The sequence below is a fragment of the Nerophis ophidion genome, linkage group LG24, assembly GCF_033978795.1.
Source record: "Nerophis ophidion isolate RoL-2023_Sa linkage group LG24, RoL_Noph_v1.0, whole genome shotgun sequence".
Classification (NCBI taxonomy): Eukaryota; Metazoa; Chordata; class Actinopteri; order Syngnathiformes; family Syngnathidae; genus Nerophis; species Nerophis ophidion.
In genome coordinates, this window is record NC_084634.1 from 6,650,585 (window position 1) to 6,671,633 (window position 21,049).

General features: G+C 39.3%; 2 protein-coding genes across 2 annotated transcripts in view; one reads left to right on the forward strand and one right to left on the reverse strand.

The window, feature by feature from the left end:
* LOC133542482 (gastrula zinc finger protein XlCGF57.1-like) overlaps positions 1 to 484 on the reverse strand; it is a 14,259-nt gene extending 13,775 nt beyond the window's left edge. The window contains exons 1-2 of the mRNA XM_061886669.1: positions 356 to 484; positions 57 to 188 (exon numbers count right to left, since the gene is read on the reverse strand). The gene's annotated coding sequence lies outside the window, so the exon portion shown is untranslated. The remainder of the gene's footprint in view (positions 1 to 56; positions 189 to 355) is intronic.
* LOC133542621 (zinc finger protein 33B-like) overlaps positions 1 to 21,049 on the forward strand; it is a 33,955-nt gene that overhangs the window by 3,669 nt on the left and 9,237 nt on the right. Inside the window, exons 2-5 of the mRNA XM_061886901.1 lie at positions 60 to 242; positions 4,769 to 4,846; positions 6,084 to 7,426; positions 19,138 to 19,336. Coding sequence (XP_061742885.1) covers positions 60 to 242; positions 4,769 to 4,846; positions 6,084 to 7,426; positions 19,138 to 19,336 — 1,803 coding nt within the window. The remainder of the gene's footprint in view (positions 1 to 59; positions 243 to 4,768; positions 4,847 to 6,083; positions 7,427 to 19,137; positions 19,337 to 21,049) is intronic.

Sequence of the window (21,049 nt, forward strand, 5' to 3'; positions counted from 1 at the left end):
GTGTTAGTCAAGAATGAATTCTATTCTCTTTTGATATTATTCACTTCTTTACCCACCAGATGTCCAGCAGTCTCCCCACGTTAAAGAGGAAGAGGAGGAAGTGTGGATCACTCAGGAGGAAGAGTGTCTCCTCGGGCAGGAGGAGGCTGATCTCAGCAAGTTTCCACTGACTGTTGTCTCTGTGAAGACTGAAGAGCATGAAGACAAACCACCTGAGTCCTCACAGCTTCATCACAGTCCAAGTAAGCACAACATCCACATATCATCTAATACAATGTTTGTGACACATCTTCATCCAGGGGCCACACTTTTGACTAAGAGTAAGGCTGGGTGGGATTTATGCCAGTATATTTACCAAAGTACCGCAATACCGATAGAAGTAATCCTTAATGTCTTGAAGCCGAAGTCCCTCTGCTCATTGTGTCTGCACTGGGTGTTGTGCCCGGCCTCCTCCTCGCTGGATGCCACAATAGCAATTCTGTTAGGCAAGCAAACGGTTTATACCGGGCCAAGCAAAAGGTATACAGCAGGGGTCGGGAACCTTTTTGGCTGAGAGAGCCAAGAATCCAAATATTTTAAAATGTATTTCCGTGAGAGCCGTATGATAACTGAACGCGTGCATTTTTAAGTAAGACCAACATTTCTAGATTATAATAGGTCTCTTATTCTTTGTAATAACATTGTTATTCTGAAGCTAACTGTGGAGGGGGCGTGGCCTGCGGGACTGCAGCGAAGCGGGTTGTTGCCAGGACCAGCCTCGAAATCAGCAACAGGTACATAGAAGGCCCACCTGGGCCTTTTTATCTAATTTATAAGCAGCAGCCAGGAGGAGAGACGGGGTTGGGGCTGGAGCCAGAGTGCGAGCGAGAACGAAAGAGGAAAAAGACAATTGCTGGAAAGCAACTGAGAGACTTATTGAACATTTAAAAAAAATATTGTAGCACTGAAACAGGCTCTCATGTCGGTGCTTGGTGGTCTGAAGATACCCCAGGAGGGCAAACCCTAAACTAACCGATAATAAATAAATCACTTCTTACCCTTATTGCAACTTCTTGAACAAGTGCGGTAGAAAAAAGGATGGATGGATTCAAATGCATGAGCATGTTTTATATTTTGAACATTAATTTTAACAGTCTCAGCTCAGATTTATCCGAGAGCCGGATGCAGTTATCAAAAGAGCCACATCTGGCTCGCGAGCCATTGGTTCCCTACCCCTGGTATACAGTAACAGGGGACTGTGGCTCCTCCTCCTCGACCCGCATGAAACTTTATCTCTTCCGCTTCGAACACGTCCTCATTTGGCACCCCCGGTGCTTGTTGTTTCTCCGTCAAACACGAAAAAAGTGAACTTAACCCTTTTTGAATAGTTTTTAACGTCCGTTTCTTACGGTTTGTTGGGTGAGCTCTGGATTGATACGTGGACATGACAAAGGAGGTATTTGATACCTAGAATAAATCAATCAATCAATCAATGTTTATTTATATAGCCCTAAACCACAAGTGTCTCAAAGGGCTGCACAAGCCACAACGACATGCGCGGATCAGCACCCACATAAGGGCAAGGAAAAACTCACGACCCTGTGGGACGTCGATGAGAATGACAATGAGAAACCTTGGAGAGTGAAGTGAAGTGAATTATATTTATATAGCGCTTTTTCTCTAGTGACTCAAAGCGCTTTACATAGTGAAACCCAATATCTAAGTTACATTCAAACCAGTGTGGGTGGCACTGGGAGCAGGTGGGGACAGTGTCTTGCCCAAGGACACAACGGCAGTGACTAGGATGGCGGAAGCGGGAATCGAACCTGCAACCCTCAAGTTGCTAGCACGGCCACTCTACCAACCGAGCTAAACCGCCCCAAGGACCGCAAATGTGTCGGATGTCGGTATATTTTCCTTCTTGCCTACAATGTCTTTCTCTTAAAAGGGAACTGCACTTATTTTGGAATATTGCCTACTTATTTTGGAATTCTGGCTATCGACAGTACGATGCATGTTTTATAGGGATGTCCGATAATATCAGACTGCCGATATTATCGGCCGATGAATGCTTTAAAATGTGATATCGGAAATTATCGGTATCTGTTTCAAAATTATCGGTATAGGTTTCAAACAGTAAAATTTATGACTTTTTAAAATTCCGCTGTGTACACAGACGTAGGGAGAAGTATGGAGCGTACAGAACTAGGACTGGGCGATATGTCGCGGGTTTGTCTCTGTGCGATATAAAAACTGACTATATCGTGATATTTGAGTATACTGTTAAGGTTTAAACAGGGGGAGATGACGGTAGATTGACACCAGGTGGCAGTAATGTCCAAATATTTATTATATATATATATATATATATATATATATATATATATAAAATACAATAATATAACTAGGGAAATGGAGTGTGAACAAGATCGAAGAGTGTCTATGGTGTAAGACTCGGGTCAACAACCTTTTTGTAACCAAGAGCTACTTCTTGTGTAGTGATTAATGCGAAGGGCTACCAGTTTGATACACACTTATTAAATTGCCAGAAATAGCCAATTTGCTTAATTTACCTTTAATAAATACATCTATATTCCGGTATATATATATATAAAAAAAAAAGGATATTTCTGTCCGTCATTCCGCCGTACATTTTTTTTCTTTTTACGGAAGGTTTTTTTGCAGAAGATAAATGATGAATAAAACACTTAATTGAACGGTTTAAAAGAGGAGAAAACACAAAAAAAATTTGAAACATAGTTTATCTTTAATTTCGACTCTTTAATATTCAAAATTCAACCGAAAAAAATGAAGAGAAAAACTAGCTAATTCGAATGTTTTTGAAAAAATTAAAAAAATAATTTATGCAACATCATTAGTAATTTTTCCTGATTAAGATTAATTTTAGAATTTTGATGACATGTTTTAAATAGGTTAAAATCCAATCTGCACTTTGTCAGAATATATAACAAATTGGACCAAGCTATATTTCTAACAAAGACAAATCATTATTTCTTCTAGATTTTCCGAAAAAAATTTTTTAAAAGAAATTCAAAAGGCTTTGAAATAAGATTTAAATTTGATTCAACAGATTTTTCTAGATTTGCCAGAATATTTTTGAGGAATTTTAATCGTAATTAGTTTGAAGAAATATTTCACAAATATTCTTCGTCGAAAAAACAGAAGCTAAAATGAAGAATTAAATTAAATTGTATTTATTATTCTTTACAATAAAACAAAAAAAGTACTTGAACATTGATTTAAATTGTCAGGAAAGAAGAGGAAGGAATTTAAAAGGTAAAAAATTATGTTTAAAAATCCAAAAATCATTTTTAAGGTTGTATTTTTTCTCTAAAATTGTCTTTCTGAAAGTTATAAGAAGCAAAGTAAAAAAAATTAATGAATCTATTTAAACAAGTGAAGACCAGGTCTTTAAAATATTTTCTTGGTTTTTCAAATTCTATTTGAGTTTTGTCTCTCTTAGAATTAAAAATGTCGAGCAAACCGAGACCAGCTTGCTAATAAATAAATACAATTTAAAAAATAGAGGCAGCTCACTGGTAAGTGCTGCTATTTGAGCTATTTTTAGAACCGGCCAGCGGGCGACTCATCTGGTCCTTACGGGCTACCTGGTGCCCGCGGGCTCCGCGTTGGTGACCCCTGGTGTAAGACTATGTGCAGGATTTAACTGGAGAGATTTTACCGTAAGTGTTGGAGGTGCGTGTTGAGAGAAGCGGTGCAGTCCGACAAGGGCAAGACAGGCAGCGTAGTCCAGAGGCAGGAGCGAGTCGTCGTTGTCCGGGTCGAGCAAGGAGTCAAAAACCAGAAAGCACGAGGAAGACAGGGAAGATCCGGAAGCACACGACACGCAGCGTGACTCGGAGATGAACACAGGGAAGGTACGGAAGGCTATACTCCGGCTTATGAAGGCAGGTCCTTCATTACGGGCAGGTGTGGTGATTGTCTGTGAATGATTGCAGCTGGCGGCCGCTGCAGGGCGTCTGTGCACTCACTGGAGCGCACAGACGGATGAGCGCCGTTGGCAAGGGTCTGAGCCATAACATATACGTTCTCACGCAGTTGCTTTTAGCTGTGGGCATTACACTACAGGCTTTTTTTTACTCTTTCTTGTCTCTCCTTCTCACAGACAAGCGCACATTCTTACGTAGATCACATACTGTCGCGTCATACGCCCTCGCATTAGAGGTAGCAGCATGGGTAACATTAGCTGTGATGCTAACGGAGTGGTGCGAGTGGTAATACGAGAGAGAGAAGGTGCCAATCTGGTAACAAATGAAGGAAGAATTCATTCCTAAGTAAAACAGCACAGGGTCCATCGTCTGGCTGTGGTTTGGCTTCAAACAATATGTCGAACAAGTATGCGGCACCTACTGGTAATTTGTAGCATCATTTGAAATGTCCCCTGCTAGAAAATGAAGAGTGCTTGAAACTGCATGTTAATATCTTCGTTCTGTGCCATACCCACAAAAGGCCAAACCAACCATTTCCAGATCGTATGAAAAAAATAGTCAGCAACAGAATCTAATAATGTCCATAGTAACCTACCACATAGTGAAGGACATACACTACTAGTGGTTAGAGCAGGGGTCGGGAACCTTTTTGGCTGAGAGAGCCAAGAAGCCAAATATTTTAAAATGTATTTACGTAAGAGCCATATCATATATTTTTAACGCTGAACACGACTAAAAGTGTGCATTTTTAATTAAGACCAACATTTCTAGAGTATAATAGGTCTCTTATTCTTTGTAATAACGTTGTTATTCTGAAGCTAATTTAGGAGGGGGCGTGGCCTGCGGGTCTGCAGCGAAGCGGGTGATGCCAGGACCGGCCTCGAAATCAGCGACAGGTGTGTAAATGGCCCACCTGGGCCTTGTTGAACATCCCCCAAGAGGGCTAGCCCTACACTAACCAATAATAAATAAATAATTTCTTACCTTTAAGGCAACTTCTTGAACAGGTGCGGTAGAAAAAAGGATGGATGGGATTCAAATGCATGAGCATTTTTATATTTTTAACGTTATTTTTAACACTGTGATTACAAGTGGAATTATTCATTACTTATTGTGTTAAATAGTGTGAGCTCAGATTCATCCGAGAGCCAGTTGCAGTCATCTAAAGAGCCACATCTGGCTCGCGAGCCATGGGTTCCCTACCCCTGGGTTAGAGTGTCCGCCCTGAGATCGGTAGGTTGTGAGTTGAAACCCCGGCCGAGTCATACCAAAGACTATAAAAATGGGACTCATTCCTTTCCTGCTTGGCACTCAGCATCAAGGGTTGGAATTGGGGGTTAAATCACCAAAAATTATTCCCAGGCACGGCACCGCTGCTGCTCACTGCTCCCCTCACCTCCCAGGGGGTGATCAAGGGTGATGGGTCAAATGCAGAGAATAATTTCGCCACACCAAGAGTATGTGTGACAATCATTAGTACTTTAACTTTATTTGGGTTCCTATTATGCAGCTCATTTTTGTTTGACAGTTATTGAAATAAATTGTGTGACATCATGCACAAAAGTGCACTTTATTTGTTTTAAACTATTGTAGTGGCGTTCTGTACAAAAAGTGCACTTTAATTTAAGGTTGTTTTGATATGTCATCTTAGTGACATCATGCACAAAAGTGCACTCATAGCTTGTTTTAAAATGTCTCTGACAATCTTGCACTTTCTGTTTTGGAAATGACATGAATGTTTGTGCCACTGCTTAATAACTCTTTAATAAATACACTTTTGGTAAATTGACTTAAATGTGATTTCCCTCTCTGCATGAAAGTTTAAATTGAGCATATATTAATGTAGTATGAAGAATGTTTTCATGTAGACACATAGACTCATCATACTGCTGTGATTATATGCATCAATTGTCCATTCAAGGCTAAAGCCAAATATCGAGATATGTATCGCCCATCGTGAAAAGGCTTATAAATATGGAGATATTAATAAAAGGCCATATCGCCAACCCCTAGTTGGAACTCATTATTCATGTTTACTTTGTTTCTATTGAGAAATTTGCTTCAATAAATACATTTCTATTTACGATCGAACACTGTTCAAGAACTAAATGTGTATGTTTTTGTGTCCTGCAGACGTCCAGCAGCTGGTCGGACTTCGTCATTCACCGGGTGTCAACTCCATTTTAAAGCAGGAGGATCCGCAGCCCCCCCACTATAAAGAGGAAGAAGAGGAACTTTGGATCACCACGGAGGGAGAGTGTCTTCCAGGGCAGGAGCAGGCTGATTTTACCAAGTTTCCACTGACTGTTGTCTCTGTGAAGACTGAAGACAAACAACCTGAGTCCTCACACCTTTATCACAGTCCAAGTAAGGAGACGAGAGAGATGGAACCTTCAAGAAGCAGCTCACCACAACACGTGATCACAGAAGCTGATGGAGACCACTGCGGAGGATCACAAGCAGACAACCTCTTCGCTCCACTATCAGATAGTGAGGACACAACGTCACCCGTTAATGAAAATATGGAATCGCACATTAGAACGCACGCTGAAGAAAAACCCTTCGGTTGTTCAGTTTGCGCAAAAGAGTTTATCAAAAGCTCTCATTTGACTCGACACATGCGGACACACACAGGAGAAAAACCTTTCAGCTGTTCAGTTTGCGATAAAAGATTCTCCATCAAAACTAACATGCAAATACACATGAGAACACACACGGGGGAAAAACCTTTCATTTGCCCGAACTGCGGCAAAGGATTTTCTCAAAACGGAGCGATGCTGTCGCACATGAGGACACACACGGGTGAAAAACCTTTCAGTTGTTCAGTTTGTGGTAAGAGATTCTTTGACAAAAGTAAAATGCAAACACACATGAGGACGCACAGGGTAGAAAAGCCTTTTAGTTGTTCAGTTTGTGCTAAAGGCTTTGTGAGAAACTCTGATTTAACTCAACACATGCGGACGCACACAGGAGAGAAACCTTTCAATTGCTTGAACTGCAGCAAAACGTTCTCTCAAAAGGGATCGTTGCTGTTGCACATGAGTACACACTCAGGAGATAAACCTTTCAGTTGTTCAGTTTGCGGTAAAAGATTCTCCAACAAAAATAATATGCAAAAACACATGAAAACCCACACAGGGGAAACCCCCTATAGTTGTTCCGTCTGTGCTAAAGTCTTTGTTAGAAACTTTAATTTGACTCAACACATGAGGAAACACACAGGAGAAAAGCAATTCAGTTGTTCAGTTTGCAGTAAAAAATTCTCCGACAAGCATAACATTCAGTCACACATGAGAACGCACACGGGGGAAAAACCTATCAGTTGCTCAGTGTGCGGTAAACGATTCTCCGACAAACGTAATATCCAGAGACACATGAGAACCCACACGGGAGAAAAACCCTTCAGTTGTTCCGTGTGTGGCAAAAGTTTATCCAACAAACAGAACATGCAAAAACACATGGGAACACACACGGGAGAATAACTTTTCCTTTTTGGAAGTCCTCCTTTAAAGGGGAACATTATCAGCAGACCTATGTAAGCGTCAATATATACCTTGATGGTACAGAAAAAAGACCATCTATTTTTTTAACCAATTTCCGAACTCTAAATGGGTGAATTTTGGCAAATTAAACGCCTTTCTGTTTATCACTCTTTTAGCGATGACGTCAGAATGTGACGTCACCGAGGTAACACACCCGCCATTTTCATTTTTAACACATTACAAACACCGGGTCTCAGCTCTGTTATTTTCCGTTTTTTTCGACTATTTTTTGGAACCTTGGAGACATCATGCCTCGTCGGTGTGTTGTCGGAGGGTGTAACAACACTAACAGGGAGGGATTCAAGTTGCACCACTGGCAAGAAATCTGCCGCCAGAACCCCATTGAATGTACCAAAGTGTCTTCACATTTGACCGGCGATGCTAAGACAGACATGGCACAGAGATGTATGGATAACCTGCAGATGCATTTGCAACGATTAAGTCAACGAAATCACAAAGGTGAGTTTTGTTGATGTTGTTGACTTATGTGCTAATCAGACATATTTGGTCACGGCATGACTGCCAGCTAATCGATGCTAACATGCTATGCTAATCGATGCTAACATGCTATTTACGCTAGCTGTGTGTACATTTGAAACTAGATACCCACATTTAATGCGAAACAAACACTTACCAATCAACGGATTTAAGTTGCTCCAGTGTCACAAGATGCGAAAGTCCTGATCGTTTGGTCCGCACATTTTACCGGCGATGTTAATAAGGCAGCCATGCTATGGGCCACTTCATTAGGTACACCCACGCTATGGCCGAATAGCGTCAATAGCTATTCGCTCAATAGCTTCAATTTCTTTTTCAGTTTCGTTTTCGCTATCTGCCTCCATACTCCGACCATCCGTTTCAATACATGCGTAATCTGTTGAATCGCTTAAGCCGCTGAAATCCGAGTCTGAATCCGAGCTAATGTCGCTATATCTTGCTGTGGTAACCGCCATGTTGTTTGTATTGGCAGCACTGTATGACGTCACAGGGAAATGGATAGTGGTTTCGAAGATAGCGAAAATAAGGCACTTTAAAGCTTTATTTAGGGACATTCCGGGACCGGTAAAATTTTGAAGAAAACTTCCAAAAATACAACAAGCCACCGGGAACTGATTTTTATTGTTTTTAACCCTTTTGAAATTGTGATAATGTTCCCCTTTAACGGACCCATAGTCACTAAATAGTCATTACTGCAGGAATTTTAAAAAGTGCGGACTTTGGTCCGGATAAACCAGTCAGGATGGTATGTTATGAATTCCAAAACACTATCAGGTACTTTAACGTCAACAATCAATACCCTGGAAAGATCTTCGACCATTTCAAAAAAAGTTAATTGGTCAATCAATCAATGTTTATTTATATAGCCCCAAATCACAAATGTCTCAAAGGACTGCACAAATCATTACGACTACAACATCCTCGGAAGAACCCACAAAAGGGCAAGGAAAACTCACACCCAGTGGGCAGAGAGAATTCACATCCAGTGGGACGCCAGTGACAATGCTGACTATGAGAAACCTTGGAGAGGACCTCAGATGTGGGCAACCCCCCCTCTCTAGATGGGGTTGCCCACAAGGTCAGGGGTGCCTACCTGTTTGTGTAAAGATCAACTATTTTGCGACGAGAAAGCTACACCACTCTTATTCTTCTCCTAATACAGCATGTCATGGAACGCATGTAAACAATAGCCATACCCACTTGTGGAAATGGAAACTAAATGTTTACCGTTGCTTTTTCTTGTATCATTTCCTACTGTGTGTACCAACCCCTCCTTTCTTATTTTATATTTACTTTATTTATTTTTCCTCCTTTTTCTATTCGTCTATCCGTCATATAGCTCTGTCCTCCTCCGCATTTACCACAATTAAATTACACACGCTCAAAATGTAGTATATAAACAAACACACCTCACCCAAATACTCCCTAACTATATGTTTGTTAGAGATTTGTAGTACATATACACACACACACATTTGGGTTGTGTTAGATCCAAGGGAAAAAACATAACATTATTAGTCATTTGAATAATATTCAAGTGGATGAGTGAATTTTACACTCCATGTTTCCGTTACGGACAAAGAGGGCAAATACGTATTTTTATTTTTTTCTGTGGCAGACTGCTAAAGTAGTCCACGGGGAAAAAAACAATTTCCTATTCAGAAGGAGATATTATTAAAGCTGGATCCGAAAAACAAAACCGGACTTCTAGAAATAGCTTGTGCTAAGTGATAAGACGAACACAATTTGAGTAAATGAAGAAAAACCCTGTTGCAGCTACAGGCCGTCTACAACTCTCCCGTCCAAAGGCAAAACCTAGTGACTCACTTCTAGCTGATTTTGAGAAAACAAAGGAAAACCAATCGATCTCGATGCTGTCTTACAAAGATCTACAAAGTCATCAAACGTATAGATGTTTTCTTGAGCTTTTTCATTTTCTTGCCGATCGAGCCATGGATTGAATCTGCTCTCATGAACGTGTGCCCTTTCTCCAGATATTTTATCACAATCTCGGGTGGGCCCCATTCTGCTTTTGCACTTTGGGCAAGAGCCGTGTACAGCGTCCAGTTTTTATTTGGACCTCCACAGTTATCTGCCCAAAAGAGTATGCAAGGGGAAGAATCAAGAACAATACATTTAATGAAGGTGCTTGCAACGTCCTGGGCCAATCTTCCAAATATCCCCTCGTGCCATAATATCACATAATCAGCTTGACCGTCGGCCCCCATTCGTGCAAATATCTCGTTAAAGACAATAAGGCGACTGACAAAGAAGCTCCGATTGGTCCCTTGAGATACTAGGTTTTCTGTTGTATCTACGCAGTTATGTGGTAGTTGCTAGGTCCTGCCATGCGCGTAACAGCTTACTTACGGAAAAAATTACAATATCGCTAATGTAAAGCATATCACCTAGGAACTCCAAAATTATTATCAGCTCAGTTTTGACCAACATTGAGTTACTGGGTTTTGCCTTTGAACGGGAGAACTGTCGCTGTTTAATAACAGCAGTGCGGTGGTCTTTAACGGGAGAAAATTAGGTGGTCAACGTGATAATGGAGCTCTGTGCGCAGACACAACGGCCTCTGGCGTTGGCGGTTGCCTGTTCACGGGGCTTCAAGACAAGCCTCCGTCGTGGTCAAAGTCCTAGATTTGGTACGCAACAGCAGCCGGCTTTTTTAAAAAGGGATTAATTGTGCGGCATAGCATAGCCCTCACTCTACATGTCAAAAACCATCCATACATCCATTTTCTACCGCTTATTCCCTTTGGGGTCGCTGGTGCCTATCTCAGCTACAATCGGGCGGAAGGCGGTGTACACCCTGGACAAGTCACCACCTCATCACAGGGCCAACACAGATAGACAGACAACATTCACACTCACATTCACACACTAGGGACCATTTAGTGTTGCCAATCAACCTATCCCCAGGTGCATGTCTTTGGAAGTGGGAGGAAACCGGAGTACCCGGAGGGAACCCACGCATTCACGGGGAAGACATGCAAACTCCACACAGAAAGATCCCGAGCCCGGGATTGAACCCCAGACTACTCAGGACCTTCGTATTGTGAGGCAGATGCACTAACCCCTCTGCCACCGTGAAGCCTACATGTCAAAATATCTGAGACAAAACGAGCATCTTGCCGCGTCATCCTAGCGCAGTTGTCAGGTCGGCTTTAGTCGGTCCCGATTTATGGAGGTAGCATGCGGAATTTTAAAGTTGAGGAACTTCTTGGCTTATTGCCACAACCTTTCACTCTACACCTGCCAGGCATGGTTTGAAAAAGGGGTGTCTTTTTCTACTTGAAGGTTGTATTGGGCTAAAAAATAGCATGTATATATGTGTATGTATGTATATATACATATACATACATATGTATATATATGTATATATATATACATACATATGTATATATATGTATATATATATATATATATATATATATATATTAGGGGTGTGGGAAAAAATCGATTCGAATACGAATCGCGATTCTCACATGCAATTCAGAATCGATTCTCATTTTTAAAAAAGAGATTTTTTAAATTTTATTTTATTTAATCAATCCAACAAACCACTACACAGCAATACCATAACAATGCAATCCGATGCCAAAACAAAACCTGACCCAGCAACACTCAGAACTGCAATAAACAGAGCAATTGAGAGGAGACACAAACACGACACAGAACAAACCACAAGTAGTGAAACAAAAATGAATATTATCAACAACAGTATCAATATTAGTTATAATTTCAGCATAGCAGTGATTAAAAATCCCTCATTGACATTATCATTAGACATTTCTAAAAATAATAAAAAAGAACAATAGTGTCACAGTGGCTTACACTTGCATGGCATCTCATAAGCTTGACAACACACTGTGTCCAATGTTTTCACAAAGATAAAATAAGTTGTATTTTTGTTTCGTTTAATAGTTAAAATAAATTTACATTATTGCAATCAGTTAATAAAACATTGTCCTTTACAATTATAAAGCTTTTTTTTTTAAATCTACTACTCTGCTAGCATGTCAGCAGACTGGGGTAGATCCTGCTGAAATCCTATGTATTGAATGAATACAGAATCCCTTTAAATCGGGAAAAAAAATTGTTTTTGAATTGAGAATCGCGTTGAATCGAAAAAAATCGATATATTATCGAATCGCAACACCCAAGAATCCATATTGAATCGAATCATGGCACACCCAAAGATTCGTAGCCCTAATATATACATATATATTTTTATATATGTATATATATGTATAGATATATGTATATATATGTGGATATATGTATATATATATATATTTTTTTTTTGTATATATATATATATATATATATATATATATATATTTGTATATGTATGTATGTACATACTGAAGAAAATAAGTAATTGAACACCCTGCTATTTTGCAAGTTCTCCCACTTAGAAGTCATGGGGGGGGTCTGAAATATTCACGGTCGGTGCATGTCCACTGTATGAGAGGTAACCTAAGAAGAAAAAATCCAGAAATCACAATCTATGATTTTTTAACCATTTATTTGTGTGATAAAGCTGAAAATAAGTATTTGAGCACCTGTCTATCATGTATGTATATATATATGTATATACATATGCATATATATGTATGTTAGACCCGCTCGACATCCATTGCTTTCGGTCCCCACATATGCGGTCATCTCCAAGGTTTCTCATAGTCATCATTGTCACCCACGTCCCACTGGGTGAGTTTTCTTTGCCCTTATGTGGGCTCTACCGAGGATGTCGTTGTGGTTTGTGCAGCCCTTTGAGACACTAGTGATTTAGGGCTATATAATCATTGATTGATATACATGTATATATATATATATATACATACATACATATATACATATATATATACATATGTGTATATATATGTATATATACATATATATATATATATATATATATACATATACATATACACACACATATATATATACACACACATATATATATATATATATATATATATATATATATATATATATATATATATATATATATATATATATATATATATATATATATAAACCCCGTTTCCATGAGTTGGGAAATTGTGTTCGATGTAAATATAAACGAAATAAAATGATTTGCAAATCATTTTCAAGCCATATTCAGTTGAATATGCTACAAAGACAACATATTTGATGTTCAAAGTGATAAACATTTTTTTTTTTTGCAAATAATCATTAACTTTAGAATTTGATGCCAGTAACAAGTGACAAAGAAGTTGGGAAAGGTGGCAATAAATACTGATAAAGTTGAGGAATGCTCATCAAACACTTATTGGGAACATCCCACAGGTGTGCAGGCTAATTGGGAACAGGTGGGTGCCATGATTGGGTATAAAAACAGCTTCCCCAAAAAATGCTCAGTCTTTCACAAGAAAGAATGGGGCGAGGTACACCCCTTTGTCCACAACTGCGTGAGCAAATAGTCAAACAGTTTAAGAACAATGTTTCTCAAAGTGCAATTGCAAGAAATTTAGGGATTTCAACATCTACGCTCCATAATATCATCAAAAGGTTCAGAGAATCTGGAGAAATCACTCCACGTAAGCGGCATGGCCGGAAACCAACAATGAATGACCGTGACCTTTGATCCCTCAGACGGTACTGTATCAAAAACCGACATCAATTTCAAAAGGATATCACCACATGGGCTCAGGAACACTTCAGAAAACCACTGTCACTAAATACAGTTTGTCGCTACATCTGTAAGTGCAAGTTAAAGCTCTACTATGCAAAGCGAAAGCCATTTATCAACAACCGCCGGCTTCTCTGGGAACGAGATCATCTAAGATGGACTGATGCATAGTGGAAAAGTGTTCTGTGGTCTGACGAGTCCACATTTCAAATTGTTTTTGGAAACTGTGGGCGTCATGTCGTCTGGGACAAAGAAGAAAAGAAACACCCGGATTGTTCTAGGCGCAAAGTTCAAAAGCCAGAATCTGTGATGGTATGGGGGTGTATTAGCGCCCAAGGCATGACTAACCTACACATCTGTGAAGGCACCATTAATGCTGAAAGGTACATACAGGTTTTGGAGCAGCATATGTTGCCATCCAAGCAACGTTATCATGGACGCTCCTGCTTATTTCAGCAAAACAATGCCAAGCCATGTGTTACAACAGTGTGGCTTCGTAGTAAAAGAGTGTGGGTACTTTCCTGGCCCGCCTGCAGTCCAGACCTGTCTCCCATGGAAAATGTGTGGCGTATTATGAAGCGTAAAATACGACAGCGGAGACCCCGGACTGTTGAACGACTGAAGCTCTACATAAAACAAGAAGGGGAAAGAATTCCACTTTCAAAGCTTCAACAATTAGTTTCCTCAGTTCCCAAACGTTTATTGAGTGTTGTTAAAATAAAAGGTGATGTAACACAGTGGTGAACATGCCCTTTCCCAACTACTTTGCCACGTTTTGCAGCCATGAAATTCTAAGTTAATTATTATTTGCAAAAAAAAATAAAGTTTGAGTTTGAACATCAAATATGTTGTCTTTGCAGTCTATTCAATTGAATATGGGTTGAAAAGGATTTGCAACACAATTTCCCAACTCATATTGAAAAGGGGTTTGTATATATATAATATATATATATATATACATATATATGGGCTTCACGGTGGAAGAGGGGTTAGTGCGTCTGCCTCACAATACAAAAGTCCTGCAGTCCTGGGTTCAAATCCAGGCTCGGGATCTTTCTGTTTGGAGTTTGCATGTCTTCCCCGTTAATGCGCGGGTTCCCTCCGGGTACTCCGGCTTCCTCCCACTTCCAAAGACATGCACCTGGGGATAGGTTGATTGGCAACACTAAATGGTCCCTAGTGTGTGAATGTGAGTGTGAATGTTGTCTGTCTATCTGTGTTGGCCCTGCGATGAGGTGGCGACTTGTCCAGGGTGTACCCCTCCTTCCGCCCGATTGTAGCTGAGATAGGCGCCAGCGACCCCAAAAGGGAATAAGCGGTAGAAAATGGATGGATGGAGATATATATATATATATATATATATATATATATACACACATATATATCCCACCATCAGTGTGTGAATGTGTGTGTGAATCGGCGGATGCACTTTGGGCTCCTTAAGAAGGGGTAGAAAAGCGCTATACAAGTACAACCCATTTACCATATGTATGTATATGTATGTATGTATGTATATATATATATATATATATATATATATATATATATATATATATATATATTTATATAATGCGTGTGTGTGTGTCTAGCATAGTATAAAGCAACTAAATAGAATGCAATATGTATGTATATATATATATATATACAGTATATATATATAGGCCCTGTGATGAGGTGGTGACTTGTCCAGGGTGTACATTGCCTTCCATCTGATTGTAGCTGAGAAATGGAGCAGCGCCCCCCACTATCCCAAAGGGAATAAGCGGTAGAAAATGGATATATTATATATATATATATATATATATATATATATATATATATATATATATATATATATATATATATATATATATATATGTAGCCGGTTCGAGTCTGCGTTGTGTACTTGATTCGAAGACAAGAGGACTCTGTGGTTGCCTTTAGCCGAAACAGGTGGCGTATTTATTTCTACCTGTATGAAATATACAGGAAACAGTGTGGCAGCGTTAACACAGGACTCAGCAGCAAACCAGTTTCCTCGCGCATGTCTCAGCAACGAGTCAGTTTAAATGAACAAAAATGTTATATGAAACATTCCCATTCATCACAAAACCTATACATCACATTTACAAATACACTGAAAATGAATACACCGCCGTGATATATTTTATACAATAGGAAAATAAATAATAAATATGACAGTACAGAAAAATAGAATAAAGTTATGGGAGCAACAGAAACATACCTGTACGAAATATACAGGAAACTGTGGCAGCGTTAAAGGGGAACATTATCAGCAGACCTATGTAAGCGTCAATATATACCTTGATGGTGCAGAAAAAAGACCATGTATTTTTTTAACCGATTTCCGAGCTCTAAATGGGTGAATTTTGGCGAATTAAACGCCTTTCTGTTTATCGCGCTGGAGGCGATGACGTCAGAATGTGACGTCGCCGAGGTAACACACCCGCCATTTTCATTTTCAACACATTACAAACACCGGGTCTCAGCTCTGTTATTTTCCGTTTTTTTGACTATTTTTTGGAACCTTGGAGACATCATGCCTCGTCGGTGTGTTGTCGGAGGGTGTAACAACACTAACAGGGAGGGATTCAAGTTGCACCACTGGCAAGAAATCTGCCGCCAGACCCCCATTGAATGTGCTGGAGTGTCTCCACATTTGACCGGCGATGCTAAGGCAGACATGGCACAGAGATGTATGGATAACCTGCAGATGCATTTGAAACTATAAAGTCAACGAAATCACAAAGGTGAGTTTTGTTGATGTTGACTGCCGGCTAATCGATGTTAACATGCTACGCTAATCGATGCTAACATGCTATTTACCGGCGGTGCTAAAGCAGACTTGGAACAGAGATGTATGGATAACCTGTAGATGCATTTGCAACTATATTACGTTTCCTTCCACCCACATTTAGTGCGAAAAAACACCAATCGACGGATTTAAGTTGCTCCAGTGTCAAAAGATGCGAAAGTCCTGATCGTTTGGTCCGCACATTTTACCGGCGATGCTAACGCAGCTATTCGGCCATGCTATGGCTATGAATAGCGTCAATAGCTATTCGCTCAATAGCTTCAGTTTCTTCTTCAATTCTTTCATACTCAAACCTTCTGTTTCAATACATGCGTAATCTGTTGAATCGCTTAAGTCGCTGAAATCCGAGTTTGAATCCGAGCTAATGTCACTATATCTTGCTGTGGTATTCCCATTGTTTGTTTACATTGGCAGCACTGTGTGACGTCACAGGGAAATGGATAGTGGTTTCGAAGATAGCGAAAATAAGGCACTTTAAAGCTTTATTTAGGGATATTCCGAGACCGGTAAAATTTCAAAAAAAATCTAAAAAAATACAACAAGCCACTGGGAACTTATTTTTGTTGTTTTTAACCCTTTTGAAATTGTGATAATGTTCCCCTTTAACACAGGACTCAGCAGCAAACCAGTCTAAAATGGAGGGAACACTTCAAAGAAATGCCGCAGCCACTGTGTGTGTGTGAGCGAGAAACGCCACCGAACAGTAGACCGGCTAAAAGTTCGCTAAAACACTCAAACTATGAGTAGAACAAGTCTACATAACCATATCAGCAACACATGAGCACATTATAATCTCGTTTCACAGCCAAACACTTTAAAAACACGAGAGCAGAGAGAAACACTTACTTGCTCACGCATGTCTCAGCAACGAGCGAGGACTCCACGTCACTTCCGGAAGAAGGTAGGATTTCAAATTAAAATGACAAATTCTCCCAAAACGAATTATTTCCTAAAAAACTGACAAAATAAAAGTGACAATGGATATTATAGAGCAGGGGTAGGGAACCTATGGCTCTAGAGCCAGATGTGGCTCTTTTGATGACTGCACCTGGCACTCAGATAAATCTTAGCTGACATTGCTTAACACGATAATTTCTTAATAATTACGCTGGTAATCACAGTGTTAAACATAAATTATAAAACATTCTCATGCATTTTAATCCAACCATTCGTTTTCTATCGCACCTGTCCAAGATGTCGCATTAATGGTAAGACATATATTTATTTTTGGTTCAATTTAGAATAAAAATGTTATTAAAAATACTAAGAGACTTATTATACTCTAAAAATGTTGGTCTTGTCAAGACCTGGAGTACGGTGTGGTTTTTCCCGTGGTGCAAAGCGATTGGAACGGACATGGCGTGAAGGTAATGACATCTTTAATCTTAACTAAAAAATATTACAAAAACAAAGGGTATAAACAAAAGGCGCTCTCAGTGGAGGTTAAAAACTTGGCTATGAAAAATAAAACTCGCACAATGGGAGAACTATGAACATAAAATAAAACTTACAAACTATGGCATGAAAAACTTACCTGGACCGAGAAAGAAATCATCGGCATGGATAACATAGGAGGTGATAGAGGGTGAGTAGAATGCTGAAAAGTGTAATATTTAAGCCTGGCAACCGCAGGCTTAAATGGTGACATGGTGATTGACAACAGGTACATGTGAAAACAGGTGAACTGATTGGTAGTCACGGAAACAAAAGCAAACCAGGGTGCGCAAAAACAGGAACTAATGGAGTCAAAAACAAAACAGAACATAACTAAACAGAAGATGATTACAAAGACATGACAGGTCTTACTTAAAAATGCACACATTTAGTTGTATTCAGTGTTAAAAAAAATAATTATACGGCTCTCACGGAAATACATTTTGAAATATTTGGCTTTCATGGCTCTCTCAACCAAAAAGGTTCCCGACCCCTGCTGTAGAGAAATCAAAAAAACGTGAGTGATTTTTGCTGGAATGCATATATATATATATATATATATATATATATATATATATACACGCTCATTTATAAACTGCAACATTTACAAACAAAAAAATGACTAATTTCACAGTGGTGATACAAATATATAAATATACGGTGCATAAACATGGTACGTGTCTGGGATCATGCAATGTAACTAAGATTTACCTTTGCTATCCTTTTTTTTTTTTTTTTTCTTTGTTCCATACTAGCAAATGAGAGCAGAAATAAAACATCAAGGCAGATATGCCACAGATAACACAATAAAACCAGTGTCGTTAAATTAAAATGACCGTATGAAAAGCAGTCTGTTAAAAAAACAAAAGGGTGCGTGTTGTTATCATTTTTCGATTGTTTGTAAATGTCGTAGTATATAAATAAAGGTTTATCAAATTCAACAAAAAAAAGGAAAGTAGACGGCCGCACTGGAAGTGTCATGTCGCTGTTTTCTCTCGCGAGATTTGACAACACTGCGCGTGAACAAATCAGGAAGAGGAAGAACCAAAATGGCGTTTGATGGAGAATACGTTTTTGTGGTTATTATAGCACTGTACTGTACTTTCTTATGTTGTTTAATAGAGTGAACATATTTTATAGTGGTTTGTATTCGGATACATTAGTCTGTGTGCACGCTTCTCCTCATAGCTTAGCTGGCTAGTTAGCTTAGCGTGTTAGCCGCTAACAAAGACGGGCGGAAGTGATGAAAACACATCGCTAAGCAAGAGATCAAGTGTGAGTGTAAAGTGTTGTGATTGTGTGAAAATGTGCGAAAGAACGAGAGCAGAGTACGAGGAGGAACTTTGTCCAACAAAAGAGGAGAAGGAGCGACAACATCAACTACTGGACGCTGTTTTCAAGAAACATCAAGTTGTGTCACACAGGACAGGTTTGTTTACTTCTTACTCTCACGTGTTTACTAACTTTAAATTTATTTATTTACGCTTTTATTGAATAGATTGTCTATAGCAGGGGTCGGGAACCTTTTTGGCTGAGAGAGCCAAAAATCCAAATATTTTTAAAATGTATTTCCGTAAGAGCCATGTAATATTTTTTTCAACACTGAACACAACTAAACGCGTGCATTTTTGAGTACGATCAACATTTGTAGAGTATAACAAGTATTACATTTTTTGTAATAACATTGTTATTCTGAAGCTAACTGTGGAGGGGGCGTGGCATGCGGGCCTGCAGCAAAGCGGGGTGTGCCAGGACCGTAGATGGCCCACCTGGGCCTTGTTATCTAATCACCTGTCGCTCTGTTATAAGCAGCAGCCAGGAAGAGAGACGGGGTTGGGGCTGGAGCCAGAGCGCGAGCGAGAACGAAAGACAAAGAACATTTCTGGAAAGCAACTGAGAGAATTATTGAAAAATAAAACAATATTTTAACCCTGCATGTGGGGTCTGAAGAACCCCCAGGAGGGCAAGCTCCACACTAACCAATAATAAATAAATAATTTCTTACCATTAATGCAACTTCTTGAACAGGTGCGGTAGAAAATGGATGGATGGATTAAATGCACGAGTATGTTTTATATTTTGAACGTTATTTTTAACACTGTGATTACAAGTGGAATTATTCATTACTTATCGTGTTAAGCAACGTCAGCTCAGATTTATCCGAGAGCCAGATGCAGTCATCAAAAGAGCCACATCTGGCTCTAGAGCCATAGGTTCCCTACCCATGGCCTATATGAAGATGAATTGTCTTTTGAGGATGAAAATAAGTCAGTTTCAGACACCTAATATTTATGAGAGGTTGATGTTCTTCTCAGTTTGTAACAATGTGTATCAACATGTTTACACAAAACTCACACAGTCACCAAACATATTTTACATTGTAATCAATATAATTCATAATTTCATGGCTTATTTTACTTCTTGATTCTGACTACATGCATCAGAAAGTAATTATATCTAACCTACTTACAGTTCAACAGGATGAACCTTGTCAAATGATACAGTATGAAACCGTGTGTTAATCACTAATATTATAGTGGATCTAACATAATAGTGTGAGAGTCCAGTCCATAGTGGATCTAACATAATAGTGTGAGAGTCCAGTCCATAGTGGATCTAACATAATAGTGTGAGAGTCCAGTCCATAGTGGATCTAACATAATAGTGTGAGAGTCCAGTCCATAGTGGATCTAACATAATAGTGTGAAAGTCCAGTCCATAGTGGATCTAACATAATAGTGTGAGAGTCCAGTCCATAGTGGATCTAACATAATAGTGTGAGAGTCCAGTCCATAGTGGATCTAACATAATAGTGTGAGAGTCCAGTCCATAGTGGATCTAACATAATAGTGTGAGAGTCCAGTCCATAGTGGATCTAACATAATAGTGTGAGAGTCCAGTCCATAGTGGATCTAACATAATAGTGTGAGAGTCCAGTCCATAGTGGATCTAACATAATAGTGTGAGAGTCCAGTCCATAGTGGATCTAACATAAAAGTGTGAAAGTCCAGTCAATAGTGGATCTAACATAATAGTGTGAAAGTCTAGTCCATAGTTGTTCTAACATAATAGTGTGAAAGTCCAGTCCATAGTGGATCTAACATAATAGTGTGAAAGTCTAGTCCATATTGGATCTAACATA